General features: G+C 40.2%; 1 protein-coding gene and 1 pseudogene across 2 annotated transcripts in view; one reads left to right on the forward strand and one right to left on the reverse strand.

The window, feature by feature from the left end:
• The window catches only part of PRKAR2B (protein kinase cAMP-dependent type II regulatory subunit beta), a 104,747-nt gene that overhangs the window by 16,888 nt on the left and 71,281 nt on the right, over window positions 1–16,578 (forward strand). For both annotated transcript variants that reach the window (XM_058728775.1, XM_058728774.1), the window contains exon 2: window positions 10,114–10,149. In XM_058728775.1, the coding sequence (XP_058584758.1) occupies window positions 10,114–10,149 (36 nt within the window). The remainder of the gene's footprint in view (window positions 1–10,113; window positions 10,150–16,578) is intronic.
• LOC131511004 (thioredoxin-related transmembrane protein 2-like) lies at window positions 10,472–11,867 on the reverse strand (annotated as a pseudogene).

Raw genomic sequence — 16,578 nt, forward strand, 5'->3', positions numbered from 1 at the left:
ACACTATTCAGAATAACCCAAACTGGAAACAACCCAAATGCCCATCAACAAGAGAATGGGTAAACAAATTATAATGTATTTATACAGTGGAATACCATCAGCAATAAAAAAAGAACAAACTATTGACCCTTTCAACAGCTAGAATGACTCTCAGGTTTTTGGGTTTTTTTGTTTTGTTGTGTGTGTTTTTGTTTTTTTGTTTTGTTTTGTTTTTAGAGAGACTGTGTGTGCAAGCAGGGGAGAGGGAGAGAGAGAATCTCAAGCAGGCTCCACCCATGCTTAGCGTGAGCCACAGGGCTCCATCTCACAACAGAGAGATCATGACCTGAGCCCAAATCAAGAGTCAGCCGCTAGGGGCGCCTGGGTGGCTCAGTCGGTTAAGCGTCCGATTTTGGCTTGGGTCATGATCTCCCAGTTCGTGAGTTCGAGCCCCGTGTTGGGCTCTGTGCTGACAGCTCAGAGCCTGGAGCCTGTTTTGGATTCTGTGTTTCCCTCTCTCTCTGCTCCTCCCCCACTCATGCTCTGTCTCTCCCTCTCCTTCAATAATAAATACAAAACATTAAAAAAATTTAAAAAAAAAGTCAGCCGCTTAACTGACTGAGCCACCCAGGCGCCCCCTGAACCTCACGTTTATATGAAACAGATGAAATTCAAAGCCAGGCAAAGCTAAACTGTGGTGATAGAAATTCTAATAGTAGCTCCCTATGGGGTAGTGAGGATTGACTGTGTAAAGGGGCTCATGGTGCCTGGAAATGTTTATCTTTTTTTTTTTTTTTAAGATTTTACTTTTAAGTACTCTCTACACCCAGTGTGTGGCTCAAACTTACAGTTCCGAGTTAAAGAATTGCACATTATCGACGGAACCAGCTAGGCAAAATGTTTGTATCTTGATTGGAGTGTTGGGTGCATACATGTATACATTTGTCAAAATTCATCAAATTGTGCATTTCCCTGTATGTCAGTTTCATCGTGATTTTTTTTTAATTGGAAACATGGATGCTCTTGAAGTTGTTTTCCACATTTTAATTAAAAAGTGCCAGTGTTTTCTACACTGATTATCTTGTGAATTTTTTCATTATTTCTGTCGGACACTAACATCTGGGTTACGTTTTCATAATTATGAGGCATAAATGGGATTGCTTTTTGCTCCTTGTACAAAAAGCTAAAGGTTAGTTAAGCTCTATTGTTTTTAAGTCTATTTTGTATTTTCAGCCAATCCTGTATTTTAACTTACAGGTTTCACAATTTTTTTTTCAGTTTATTTTTTTATTTTTGAGAAACAGAGAGAGCAGAGGAGGGGCAGAGAAAGAGGAAGACTAGAGAATCCCAAGCAGGCTCAGCACTGTCAGCACAGAGCCCAATGTGGGGCTTGAACTCATGAACTGTGAGATGATATCCTGAGCCAAAATGAAGAGTCAGACACCTAACCAACTGAGCCACCCAGGCGCCCCCAGGTTTTACACGTTTAATACTTGTATGAATAGCACTTAAATTTGTCCATATAATGGTTAGGTGTCAGGAAGCCCACCTGTTATGTTAACTTCCATTGGCACTATTCATTTGGTATTTGTTGAACCTAATTTATTTCCAACGGTGTTTTAGACATTGGGGATACAGTAGTGAAGCAGACACACAAGGAAGGACCTTCTGCTCACAGAGCTTGCAGACTACTGGGGGAGGAAGCTGACAATAAACACAATACACTCGATGCCTTGAGATAGCACTTTGAGCGCTGGGAGGAGCTCTAGAAAGGAACTGGAGGGGCCGCTTTCCACTGGGTGTTCACCGAGAGGCTTCGGTGGTGACCTCCAAGCCAAATACAGGAATAGCAGGGCCATGTTCACTCTGTGAAGTCATGGGGGAGGGTTTGAATGTAGCTTTTTGTACCTTTATTACTAGACAGCCTTGATCATAATCCCTGATTATTTTCTCAGTTTGTCTTCATTGTATTTTTCTTAATTACCCCTTTCTGAGTCTGGTTTGTGTGTGTGTGTGTGTGTGTGTGTGTGTGACTTTATGGTTGTGTGACACTTTGAACTCTTGTAGCTTTGGGTTTTTCCTGGTAACTAGTCTGGATTGTTCACTTTTTAAAAAAATTTTTTTTAAAAGTTTATTTATTTTTAGAGAGAGAGCGAGAGAGAGAAAAAGCATGCATGAGCAAGGGAGGAGCAGAGAGAGAGAGGGAAAGAGAGAATCCCAAGCAGGCTCTGCACTCTCAGTGAAGAGCCCGACACAAGGCTCACACTCATGAACTGTGAGATCATGACCTGAGCTGAAACCAAGAGCTGGGTGCTTAACCAACTAAGCTACCCTGGTGCCCCTAGATTGTTCACTCTTACCAACAGACCATTAGTCTCCACAAAGATCCCCTTTGCATGTATTTAATCAAGTACATTTAGAAGAGACAGTTTCAGTACACACAGAAGTGGAGATTAAATTTATGTAGTTTTGACAATGGCCTTTCCCTATATCTTCTCTTCTGAGCCCACATTTTAGAATCCTAAAGGTGTTTGGGAACCTTTCTCTCGGCATTGTCAGTGCCTCAGTTCTGTGTGTAAATTTATGAGCTTAGCAGCCTTAGGACTCTCCTAAGGTTATTTTCTGCTCCTAAGAGGACATTTTGGGTAAAGTTGTCATGAATTAAAAAGTTGAGAATCAAGTTCATTCATAAGCAAAAGTAAGTAGGAGTGGTTTCTTTTCCTGGTGTAATAGTTATAGTTTATCGTCTTGGTGTTTAAAAATATCAGTTATATTTTGAGGAGTTTGGTGTATGAATAGAAAGAACAAAAATGTACATCTTTTTAGTGGTCCTTCAAGCTGGCACTTTCTAAAAGCTCAAGTGTCTGTCTTTCATCCTCCTCTGCCCTGCCTCCAGCCAAGCTCCATATGTCCAGGTGAGTTGGACACCTGATCTCACATTGTGTAATCAGAAAGGAAGAAGAAAATTGGTTCCCCAAATGCCTGCCCCTCCAACAGTTCCCATCATGTCTGATCGCAAGTACTTGGAGGGCACATGGCTCATAATCTGTGTCTCCTGGAGACCCAAGACTGGGAAGCTTTGGAGAGTCCCCTCCAAGTGTACCCAGGAGCCCCTTTAAAGGCCTAATCCCAGTGGGTTCGTGGGCACCGGTGTTCTTGGAAACCAACTCAGAGGCTCACAGGACAGCAGCAAGTAAGAGTATCTCTGAGGATTTGCAAATGTGACCGGGGGCTCATCTCATCATCCTTTGACAAAATATAGAAAATAAGTGGTCCTTCTCAGTGTCAGGAATTAAACATGTGTAAGAAAGTTTGAAATTGTGTCTGTTAGGTTAATTCGCAAAATATTCAGGTTTTGTTGTTTATTTGCTTTTTTGCTGTCAGTCTTTCTTAAAAAAGTTAATTCTTGCTCGGTTCAAGGGTAAGGCTGACTTCACTTTTAATTTTTGAAACACAAGCATAAGATAAATTAATTCATTTTGAGCTAAGTGTTTACTGTGTCAAAAATAATTAGCTAACATGGTCTCAATTTACATAATTTCCAGAATCTTTTATTTAGACAGTTAACAGATTCAGAAAGTGTGTATTGCTAGAAAAGGCAGCTAATAGGAGAATAGGGATGCTAATTATTTAGTTGATTCCGAGACTACTGTGTACATCTCATTTCAGGGTATATGAACACTTTTCTGCAAAAGCTCCATTTTGCTAATGTGGCTCCAATATAGACAGTGTGATTTTGTGTGTGTGTGTGTGTGTGTGTGTGTGTGTGTGTGTGTGTATTTAATGATCATAGACACAACTCAGGGCTCTTTCTTCTTCTCCTTTTTTTTAATGTTTATTTTCGTGTGAGAGAGAGAGAACATGAGGTGCCCGAGTTGGGGAGGGGCAGAGAGAAAGGGAGACACAGAATCCGAAGCAGGCTCCAGGCTCTGTGCTGTCATCACAGAGCCCGACACGGGGCTTAAACCCACAAACTGTGAAATCATGACCTGAGCTGAAGTCGGATGTTTAACCTACTGAGCCACCCAGGTGCCCCAACAATAAATTATTTAAATTGCTACAATGTGTTCCATTACATTGTTTGAACCCATCACCATTAGCGAACCACCCAGGCGCCCCAGAGCTCTTATTTCTTTAACTTGGCGCCTCCTTCACAGTCGTATGCTCAGAGATGTAAACTATGCACTTCTGTCAATCTGGCTTTCATTTTTTGAAGACCAAACTCATTGGATCATACTTAAAAACTTAAAGAATTTAAGTTTATTTAAAAATCTTCTGTGGAATTTACCTGAATTTTTTGGTTGGGTAGCTGCTTGGCATGGTGTAAATCCTTAAGTCATTTTATTTGAAAATACGACTGGACTTGGTCAAGCTCTTCAGGGACAGGGGCTTTTGTGTGTCCAGTGCCCTGCATCCACATTCCGTAAAGCAGTAAAATGAGTGGGACAAGGAGACTTGTTCTGTTTACTTCGCAGAGTTTATTGATTCCTGCCCTGTGGGTGTTTACTTAGCGCCTTTTGTCTCAAAGCTTTGGCTTTGACCATGAGCCTTGAAGAGGTGAGGAGATAAGCAGCTGCTGCTGGCACCAGTTGAGCTTGAGTCACAGGTGTGGGAAGCTGTTTTCCCTGCCAGGAATAGAGAGACTCATTCAGGTTACCTCAAGTAATAGAGCAATTTTCTTGTAAGGACACTCTGAGATTAAAGAAGGCTCGAATCAGTTATACTTCTGGGTCTCCTGAGAGCAGAGGAATTAAGACTAATCCAGTGGAATATAGTCTGGGAATGGAGGAGATCACTGGTTAGACAAGCTTGTAGATACAGGAACATAGGACTCTTCAGTATTCCACTGGAATGGCAGTTGGGAGAAAGTCAAACCTATATGAATATTGCCATATTTTTCTTTGAGCATTCACTAAGATCATAGAGAATATCCCTTAGAAGTGTTAGGAGTTGGTGATGCGTGGGTAGCTCAGTTGTTTGAGTGTCTGACTCTTGATTTTGGCTCAGGTCATGATCCTGCAGTCATGGGATCGAGCCCTGTGTCGGACTGTGTGCTGAGCCTGTTTGGGATTGTCTCTCTATGGGATTCTCCCCCATTCACATGCACTTGCTCTCTCTCAAAAAAAAATGCTAGGAGTTTTGTAAATCATATTTGCTTGCTTTTTCAGACAGATGATACATTTCCTATTTTTTTCCTTTTGTATTCTTCTAGTCTACAGTATTGTGTGTGTGTGTGTGTGTGTGTAAGTAAATGCACACAGAGCATCCACAGAATAGGAAAATCTGAAGATGGAAACCAGGAGTCTGGGAAAACTTAATTTGACTTGTCATATTTGGAAACATCATCTGTTAACCTTTTCTTTTGTGAGTTTATACTGCTGTCTACTTACTATGTTTCGAAAAATGGTAATATTAAAATTGGTCATAGTTACTCACAGTAAATAAACATCAGTTTCTTATATTTGAATAGGAATTTAGAATTTACAGGCATTTTCAAAGATGTTTTCTTTTTTTAAGTTCTTTGTTTCAGTTTTTTTAATTCTTTTCTGAAGTTCTTAAAAAAATTTTTTTTTAGTGTTTATTCATTTTTGAGAGACAGAGACAGAGTGCGAGTGGGGAAGGGGCAGACAGAGAGGGAGACACAGAATTTGAAGCAGGCTCCAGGCCCTGAGCTGTCAGCACAGTGCCCAATATGGGGCTCGAACCCACAAACCATGAGATCATGGCCTGAACCGAAGTCGGGCGCTTATCCGACTGAGCCACGGAGGCACCCCTCTGAAGTTCTTTTAAAATTCTTTCTTAAAACCCCCTGTGAAAGGAAGCCGGCAGGTCTTATTTTTCATATTTTAGAAGTTGAGATTGAAGTCAAAGTTACACTATCCATCCCAGGTGTCACGGAAGGTGTTGGGGCGTGGCCCCAGTTAGGGCAGGCCTCCTGACATCCAGTTGGTTACCCTGCCCTTGTGTGGCAGCCCTCGTTGAAAGAGTTAACCAGATATTGGCAGTGTCCTTCCTCACCTCCCTCCTACTCCCCTTCTCTGTACCTAGTTCCTGAGAGAGAACACAGGCACACTGGGCCCAGATGTACATTGCTTTCTTCACAGCAAGACTCCCATCCTGAATCACAACCTTCTTCCTCATTCTGGTAGCTAGACTAAAAAATCTAGAGAGATTGTGGAGATTACTATTAGTTTTTTTTTCTTAATGTTTACTTTTGAGAGAGCACGCATGAGTGGGGAAGGGGCAGAGAAAGAGGGGGACAGAGGATCCAGAGTCTGATGTGGAGCTTGAACTCACAAACCACAAGATCATGACCTGAGCTCCTGAAGTTGGATGCTCAACCCACGGAGCTACCCAGGCGCCCTGAGGTTGCGATCAGTTGGCCAAAACTGTGCAAGAAACACTTGTGCTTCGTCCCTGCAAACGGGTATGGAAGGATATGGATATAAGGGATTGAGTTCTTGGTAATTGTTGTCAGAACCCAGTGTTTACCTTGACTACTACATATCACTTGCCTGGTGCTCTCATCTCCTTAATTGCCCCGATACCATGTCCCATTCACTATTGGGAGGTAGAAATGATAGTCATATAACTTGTCTACTCACAATTTAAAAATTGATACAATTTCTAGCAAAAATATAAAGGAGAAATAAAGGAAAGTAATCCATAGTAAGTAAAATGTATACCAGCAGGTGTGGACTTCAGTATGTACGTGGTCATTTAGTACTGGTGACTCAGATACCTGAAGTGGCATTGCTGCAATGACATGATTTTTTTTTAAATGTTTATTTCTTTATCTTGAGAGAGAGAGAGAGTGTGTGTGAGCAGGGGAGAGAGAGAGAGAGAGAGAGAGAGAGAGAGAGAGAGAGAGAGAATCCCAAGCAGGCTCCATGCAGTCCGAGTAGAGCCCGATGCAGGGCTGAATCTCACAAACCGTGAGTTCATGACCTGAGCCAAAATCAAGAGTCTGATGATGCTTAACAGACTGAGCTACCCAGGCATCCCAATGACATGATTTTTTGAAATGATGAATGTCTATTAGTAAAATTCCAAAAAAAAAAACCAAAATGCAAACAAATCCTACAAAATCTTTTTGATTTATGGGGTAGTTGTGGCAAATGTAATGTATATTAAAACTGTGTAAAATAATGGTGTTTATATGTAAACATTGGAATGATCGAGGTTCTGATGGTTATAAGTTGACTTTTTTTGCCAATCTGAATATCCAGTGGGATACTTGAAAGCAGTGCAGGACAGAGTGGTGAGATTCAGGACAGTTGTTGGTTCTGCATTGTCCACCAGATGCCAAGGACGTCCTCTGAATTACTTTGACAATTGGAAAAAAATGCCTCCACAAAATTAGAATACACTTTCTAGATGGTGATGGCACTTGTGTTGCAAATCTCTGCCTTAAACACTTCAGAAAGATGTAGAAACCTAAGGGATCCCAAGAGAACAAAGACTTCCCAACATTTCAGATCAGAAACTACTAGTGCTGTGATTTCATTGTCTCAAGAGCCTGGAGAGAGCAAGAGGGGAATGTCTACTCTATTTTTGCTGCAAGGCTGAGATAGGTTTTTTTGCCTTCCTCATGTCTTTGTTTGCCTGCACTATCTCTTCTCAGCATTCCTGGGGTGGAAATGTTTTGCACTCTCTCGGTTCTCTGTCCTTGGAGTTTGCCAGGGAGGCTTTCGAAATCTAGACTAGGTTCTGAAGGTGATGTGAAAAAGGGGTTTGAAAGTGTCTAAGAAAACTTTTTCCTTTATGTGGTAAATATACATAACATTCAGTTTACCCGATGAAATGTTTTTTAATAGAAGTAATTTGTCACTTTGCAAATATATGGTTAAATTATTGTGGTATATACATAATGGTAACTTTATCTCCCTTGATCAGCTGGAAAGATAGAATTTTCTGTAAACTGTAGTATTTTAATCATAGGGCTTGTGAATTGTTTCACAGAATTAATCCTGGGGCGCCTGGGTGGCTCAGTCAGTTAAGTGCCCGACTTCGGCTCAGGTTATGATCTCATGGTTTGTGGGTTCAAGACCTGTGTCGGGCTCTGTGCTGACAGCTCAGAGCCTGGAGCCTGTTTCCAATTCTGTATCTCCCTGTCTCTCTCTCTGTCCCTCCCCTGCTCATGCTCGGTCTCTCCCTCTCAAAAATAAATAAACATTTAAAAAATTTAAACTTTGAAAAAAAAATTAATCCTTAGTAACAGTGGGAATCCACATGGAAGGAAATATTTACCTATTATTGTGTGATTTCAGGAGTTAGCAGTTTTGCTTTCTCTTTTCTCTGAGGCAGCATTTTGCTGCTAGATGTGCCTCGGTTCACATTCTCCAGCTCTGCCACAGAGTGGCTTTGTGATCTAAAGCAAATGAGTATCTCTGAGCTTTACTGTAAAAATGTCCTCATCAGTAATATGGCCACGCTGATATTTAATACAGTTGTTGCAAGGGTTCCTGTAAAACATTTGACACAGTTTTGTTCTAGTACAAGTTCCTATGCATCCACATTTTTCATGGAGTATAACCACGGTGCAGATAAAATTCTTGTCTTTTTAAGGAATTTTTTTTGAGTTTATTTATTTATTTTGAGAGAGAGCATGAGTGAGTGGGGGAGGGGCAGAGAGAGAGAGAATGGGTGCTGCAGCCCAGAGAGATCATGACCTGAGCTGAAACCAAGGGTTGGACTCTTAACTGACTGAGCCCCTCTGGGTACTCCTTTCTTTGTCTTCTTTTTTAACCTGACCTATTTCCATAGTGTAAACAATTTTTATAATTACTGTTTTGAAGTATTAAAAAGTATTATAGCATATAATGACATTTGCCACGAAATATACTGTGGACATGATGTCCTTTCTGTGTATAATATGAACCTTAACCTTACCTGCTTATCTCAAGAAATAAAGTTCTTGAAAACCTCACTTCTTGACATAACTGTTAGTTAGCAAAAGCAGGAGGAAACAACAGGCCTGAGTTGAGTCTGGGCAGTGGGCCCATCATAGGCTTCCCAGGTGAGAGATGCACGTCCACAGACCACCCTTTAGTATGCTGTTTTGGAGGCTTTGACCTCTGGGCTGCACAGAAATGATCAGAACTATAAATATTAAATCTGAGAATACCAAAGATATACTGTGCTTCACTTCATAATGATTTCAGTGTAAATGAGCATTTTTCATTTTGTCTTCTCTTTTTTTTTTTCATTGTGAAAGTGATGCTGCTACATAGAAGTCTCCTGTCAACCAAGAAAGAATCCACTGAAGGTTTAAGCAGACAGATATTTATTTGGGCTAATTAGAATTACAATTCAGGAAGCACAGATTCTGGGAGAAACCCGAATCCTAGGTTGTTGCTGGATCCAAGGAGGTCAAAGGACAGGGTAGAGCTATGAGTCAGAGGGCCAAGGGTATAGTTCTCCTTCAGGTCCTCTGTGCAGCACAGGGATTGAAACTAAATTACCTGGGATTGGTTGGTTTAATATGCAGATAAGGGGTTGAGCTTGTTCAACTGCATTGGTTCCTTTTGAAGTGAAGAGTGAGGTGAATTCTGGTGTCCCTATGAGGAGGAAGTTCACGCCCAGCTGAGGGCTTGCAGCTGGCTGAAAGGGTTTTTTTCCTTAAAGGTCAGGGTTTTTCTGATGAGGTCGTGCATAGTTTCCTCCTCCTCTGTGGCCCCCCAACTCTGTTTTAGAAAGAGACTCTGTTGGCTAGGCTTGTTTCCTGTATTTTGAAATCTCCTTTTATAAGACATATTGATTTTTCTTTCCCTAGTAGTATTTCTGTTAGATAAATCTCTAAAAGTGGAGACACACACAAACCCTGCATGGTCTTGATGTGATTGCCAAGTTGTTTCCAAAGATATTATGTAGATTTACATAGAGATCCCTAGTCAAGTAGTTTCAGCCATCCAAAACTTGGGATTTTTTAAAATTTAAAGTGTTTTGTGGGAGACTAATTTAACAGGTGAAATTTTAATTTTAATTTCTTGGCTACTAGTGAATTTAAACATTTAATTTTCATATATTTGTGACACTTCCTTTTGCATTATTTATTCTTATTTTTCCTCTATTAACTTATGTAATAATATGTATAATAATCTGTAATCATATTGTTTTGTTTTTTCCTTTTAGCTCCGGTAATAAACCGATTCACAAGGCGCGCGTCAGGTAAGCCAGCCTGTATTGTGATTTTACTTATTAATGGTGACATTTCTTAACTAATAATAGTGGTATTGGACAAGAAGGTATGGTGAGAATAATTACTGTGGAGTAATGATTTATTTGTCGGTCATTTTCCCTGAAAACAACCATGTGATGTAATCAAGAACTAGGAAATAATTGGAAATGTCCTCTCAGTGTTTAAACTTATAATCAGATGGTGCATTGGAGCTAATGCACCTTTTTTTTTTTTTTTTTAAAGGAAATCCCAGTCTCTTTATTATTGAAAACCATCAACTGGTTGTTGGAAGTAGGAGACTAAGTGAAACCTCATACCTGCCCAAGGGCTTTCTCCTGAGCCCCACCAAACAAAGGAACGTCTTAAACCTATGCCTTTTCCTCCCAAACTCCAAAAATTAGGGGGATTATTCAAAACTATCTCCAATGAGTAAATTCAGTGGTTAAAGGTTTCTCCTGGGGACCAGTGACAAAGTTAGCCTTATTAATGAAGGCCACAGACCAAGCCAGAAATGCCTAAAGAAGTAAGGATCCTTGAGGGGAAAATCCTAGTGCAGACTCCATACCTAGGCATTTTCTGTTAGGTTTAATATAATCTAGGCAGACTGTGCAGGTCCACTAAGAGGAAGGATGAAAACACTGCCCGATGGAGACATGTGAGTGGTGGACAGCAGCTGATACTCTGACCCAAGCTTGGAAAGCAAGCATTTCCTCCTCCCATCATCAGAGATCTCTCCCTCTTTCCAGTGAAAGTTGGCCACAGCAGTGGAGGCCTTCCCTGAGGGTTCCTGTCAATTCCCTGAAAGCCTCCTTAAAATCAGAAGCAGCACCCTGCCTAACTGAGGCAGAGCCAAAGGGAAAACATAAATAAAAGGCCCAGGCCTCAGGCAGGGCCTGTGGTTAAGGAAGGGGCAGGACCTCAAAGGTGAGGAAGCACTGACAAGGCAGGGATTCTATTTGTCCTTCTTGCTTTCCTGTCTGGTGCTTCCGTGTTGGTTGGGGCCACAGGCTGCTCCTCAAGGATGTGATCTCCAGCCTTTGATAGCTTCTTGGCCCTTTGATACAGCTCATTCAAGTTGAATTCTTGGATCACATTCTCCTCAGAAGGTGCAAGAGACAGCTCATCCTTTTTTGTCAATCTGTGGCCTCTGCATGACCTCCTTGCCACCTTGGAACAGGATCAGAGTAGGGAGCTGCTTGGCAAGGGGCGACATGCTCACTTTGTACCGTGTACTAACATCAGTGTAGCGTCCAACGTCCACCTTCCCCAAATTTAGCCCTGTACAGTTATACTTGAGGGAGAGGTAAGCATAGATAGGAGCAAACGACTGGCAGTCATTAGACCAATTGGCAAAGAACTCCACAATCTAGGTGACCCTCCTTTTCCACTCCAGCTCTTCATCAATGGTTTTGTCATTGAAGTACTTGATATACTCAGGGCCCATATCCGGCTGGGGTGGCGGGGGGGGGGGCTTGCACATCATCAGGAACACTATGCGAAGTGTGATGTAAAGCAGGCCCATACGAAAATCCAGACAGAAGAAAAGAATTGCATTGGCCACTTTACTAAACATGAAGTTGTTGCCTGTATGTTGCTCCACAGTGATAGATCTGTGGTTCTTCATCATCCTGGTGGCACTGAGGAACATCAGGATCTCTCCTTCTTTCCAGTCAAAGTCACACAGGTTGCCGTCTTCTCATTGTGTGGGGAGACCCCCAATGCACCTTTTTAAATGGAGACCCTCACCCCAGTTTTATTCCTGCTCTTGATCAGTTATTGTCTACATGGTTAGCTGATGTCCCAGCCACAGTTCAGAAGCAGTGATTTAGAAGATGGGTAAAGGACACCCTAGAAACAGTGGTGGATGAGAGTTTTTAAGAAGGGACAGGATAACTGAAAATACGGGTGGGAGAACTTGTCATCCTGAGGCCACTTGGAATAGGAGCTAATTGCTTTACATTTGTTAATGCCCCTGAGGCTCTTGCTGTCTTAGAGATATCATAGGAACCGAATGCCTAGTCACAGTGATAGACCTTCGCCACTCACGAGTGCTTGAATTAGATTCTTGGTACGGTGCACTACCTGCATTGGTAGGGAATACTGGACACAGTTGAGAACATTTCTGTCCAAAATGGTTTAAGTAAAGTGAGTTTGGGCATTGAAGCGGATCAACTATTTGGAAAAGTTACTTTCGTGGAGTGCCTTCTCTGAAGACAAATGACACTGCTAGGTTTGATTTGAGAAAATTACTCTTTCTTTTAAATATGACTAGAATTTTTTTGTTGTTGTTGAAAAACATAAGATAGACGTTTCAGACACATCATTTTTGACATTTACATAACACAGATGAGTAATTTATTTCATAAAATCACCTCATTTCCATCTGTGCTGTATTATTAAAGGTGTTTTAAGGTTAAGTTTTATTTTTTATCTGCCGGCAATTACTGGTACAATTTATTCTTATTCTGTAGTGACCAAATCTGTGAGGAAAGAGGCAGGGATTAAGTAGATGTGCTGTGTGGGGATAGTATCTACTTCATCCTCCTGAGCTTTTTGTATGCTGAAGACATACTTATTTTATTTTATTTTTATTTTTTTATTTTTTTTTTTTAATTTTTTTTCAACGTTTTTTATTTATTTTTGGGACAGAGAGAGACAGAGCATGACCGGGGGAGGGGCAGAGAGAGAGGGAGACACAGAATCGGAAACAGGCTCCAGGCTCCGAGCCATCAGCCCAGAGCCTGACGCGGGGCTCGAACTCACGGACCGCGAGATCGTGACCTGGCTGAAGTCGGACGCTTAACCGACTGCGCCACCCAGGCGCCCCAAGACATACTTATTTTAAATGTTGCAAACAAAGAGCGGATTGTAATGGCTTTTGTGGAGTGAGGAATTAGGCTTTATGTCAGCAAGGCATCAGATGTTATCCCAGAGTAGAGCCATCAAGTGTGAAGGTGCTCCAGGGCAGGGATGTGGTCTTTTATGAGCAGTGGTGGCAAAAGAGAGGAGCAATAAGATGGAATCTGTAGTGTGGTACCTTGTCTTGTAAAATTCTTTCCACAGCCACATAGTTTAGGAGTTTTAGATTAAATTGTCCCCTTTTCTGTCTCAAACTGTGTGATATGAGACATTTATATCTGGGCAAGTTGCGTTAGTGTTCGTTGTACAGTATACTTATCATCAACTGATAAATCAGGGGCTCTAGCATGTAGGTAAATTTTGAAGCACCATTATTTTCGTATCTCTACCACCACTAAGTCTGTGTCCGGTGTATCTTGGGAAGACTTGGTTGGAAATGTAGAGAAGGTGGAATGCCAGCAAAGAAACACTCATTAAAGTCAAACGTTGTGCTTATTCCTAGAATCATGGGCAATAGGAAATGTCAGGAAACAATCTGACTTAAAGAAAAACAAACAGGATGATGTCAAGCTTAAGGGTTGTACTATGTACAGCAATAAGCCTCAAAAGGAGTAAAAATTGTTACCCTAGTAATATAACATGCTGAAACTCATTATGAGAATGAATCTTGACATGGAAGGAAAAGAGGACCAGCTTTTGGAGACCCCCTGTGCTAAGCATTTTATGTACATCTTCAATCTTTCAGGCAAGGAAAATAAAATTGTATTTACTACCTTAGGTAAAAAGAGCAGTGCTATAAGAAGGAAAAAAAGGAATGGGACCTGTTAATCATCTACATGTCTGTAATTTATTTGACTTTCTAATTTTTTTATAGAAGTTTGTCTAAAACTATTCCAGGAAAGAAGAATATTCGAACAGTCTTAAGCCATCCCGAGGAGGAAATTCTGTAGTTCTCTTTGTTAATTTAGTGGCTCAAAGTAACTTAATTTAGTAGTAGAGATATATGTCAGTTTCTTTTAAAGTATCATTTCCTGAAAATAATAAATGTCTACTTAAAATGTAGAACTTCATACTTGGTCATTAACAATAATTCTTAGGATATCTTTTTCTGATGGAGTTTTATTTCAGAAATAAATTTTCTTTTCAGAAATAAACTATAAAACTTATGTAAGACCTTTAATTTCGAAAAAAAATAAGTCAGGTAAAATCAACCAGAAGCTTATGCGATTGAGTTTTTTTCTTATTCATATTTTTAAATAACAATCACAACAGTAACATGATATAACATGCTATGGGTATTGCTAGGTAATCAGTCGCTGTTGATTGAGTGAAAACAGAGAATATGTTACAGTGTATTTCTCAACTTGTGGCTGAGTTCTCTAAATCTTTGAGGTTTTGGCTTTTGCTATTCATACTCCATCTTTCAAAAATGAATATTTCAACCTGAGTAATTGGAATAGAACATTTCTCCTTTTTGTGTCTTTTTCATTTATTATAGTTCATGAGGATGAGGTGATGTTTACGTTAAAAAAGTATTTAACAAATACATCATTTAGGATCATTTTGGGGCTCCTGGGTGGCTCAGTCAGTTGAGTGTCCAGCTTTGGCTCAGGTCTTGATCTCGTTCATGAGTATTGAGCTCTGCGTCGGGCTCTGTGCTGACAGCTCAGAGCCTGGAGCCTGCTTCGGATTCTGTGTCTCCCTCTCTCTCTGCTCCTCCCCCGCTCGTGCTCTGTCTCTCTCTCTCTCTCTCTTTCAAAAATAGATAAACATTAAAAAAATTATTTAGGATCGTTTTTGCACCTTAAACAACACTGTTTCTGCTCTACTCTCTTCATGTGTTTTTAGTGCCTGCCTACAAACCTGTCGGTTTTTATTTCTATACGTAGAAGGAATCTGTATCACCTAGCAATTTTCTAACAAAATTCCTAGAGTCTTAAGAGCGTGTAGAGGTTTCACGGCTTCATAAGCTGGTTTTCCACTAGGTGCGGGAATGAAAGGAGTACAGTATGGGATGATTAATGGGAACCCAGATGGGTGTTCGATTGGTTCAGTTCTGCGAAACATGACTGGAACTGTCAGGTGTCTTCCAAAATCCAAATGAAACATATCTTTGATATCTTCCTGACAAGCACCCCATAACCTTAATTTTATCATTTTAAAAAATTTTTATTTTTATTGAGATACAGTCGACATATAACGTGTGTGTATTTAAGGTGTACAGTGTGTTGTGGCACATGGGTGGCTCGGTTGGTTGAGTGTCTGGCTCTTGATTTTGGCTCAGGTCATGATCTCAGGAATTGAGTCCACGTCAGGCTGTGCACTGACAGTGTGGAGCTTGCTTGGGATTCTCTCTCGCTGTCTCTCTGCTCCTCCCCCACTTGTACTTGTGCTCTCTCTCAAAATAAACCAAAACAAAAAAATTAAGGTGTAAGATGTGTTGATTTGATATATTTGTATGATGTAACATGATTACCCATAGCCTTATTTTTAAGCAGTACCCTGTGATCCTAGTTTCGAGCAAAAGAAATCCTACTTTTGTTCTTTTTTTTAACCCATTTCTGCTCTTCATCATCACTTCTTATTGGGACATCTTTTTTTAAGTACACAGAAGTCATACATAATCTATTTTATAATAACATGAGCTATTACGTGATTATATGTAACATACATAAAATTAACATAAAATACACATAATCTATTTTAGAATTTTGATGGCATTAACATTGACTGGAGTATTTTGGAAGATTTTTCTTCTTGGTGGAAAAATGGCAATATACCGTTTATTCTCATTATTAAAAATTAATGGTAGCAGTAGACACAGTCATTTGAAGAGTAAAACTTTACACAGACAGCAGTCCTGTTGCATTGTTGTTCATTTAGTATATTATATGAGAAAGACTCTAGAGTGTGGGATTTCACAGACTTGAGTTCAGATCACCTGTTTACTGTTTGAATTTGCATGTAAATTATTTACCACCTTGAGTTTTACTTTTTTCTTTTCATTTTCTTTCAGTTTGGGATCATAACAGCTATAGTCAGGCTTGTTATGATGGTTAAGCTAGATGGTTTTTATAAAGTGGAGTGTCTAGGCTGTCAAAAATGTTAGCGGTCAACTGTCTTTTCTGCACATAGTTTAAAACAAAACAAAACAAAACAATAAAACCCTCGGAACTGTGCCCTAGCCTGTCATAAATAAGCCTTGGGGTGTCACAGCACTATTGGATATCATTCCTTAATATGGGTCATCTCTTTTTACTGTTTTCACATTATGGCTTTTAAAAAGATTTTAATGGTTTTCCTCTGTGGGTTTGTCGCTGAATTGAAGAAAAAAGAAAAAAAAGAAATTTCTCTTTACTCTTGAGATAGTGCCTTGCAGTATGAAGTCAGACCTCTCTCTGATTTTGTTTAACCCCAGGATTTTACTTTGAAAAAAGTCAAGCCTATAGAAGAGTTTGAAGAATAGTTCAGTGAACATTTTTCTCTAGATTTCCCACTTGTTCCTATTTGACCCTTCTCCTTCCTTTCATACACACACTCATACCCACACTTTGTTTTTT

The sequence above is a fragment of the Neofelis nebulosa genome, chromosome 4 (genome assembly GCF_028018385.1).
Source record: "Neofelis nebulosa isolate mNeoNeb1 chromosome 4, mNeoNeb1.pri, whole genome shotgun sequence".
NCBI lineage: Eukaryota > Metazoa > Chordata > Mammalia > Carnivora > Felidae > Neofelis > Neofelis nebulosa.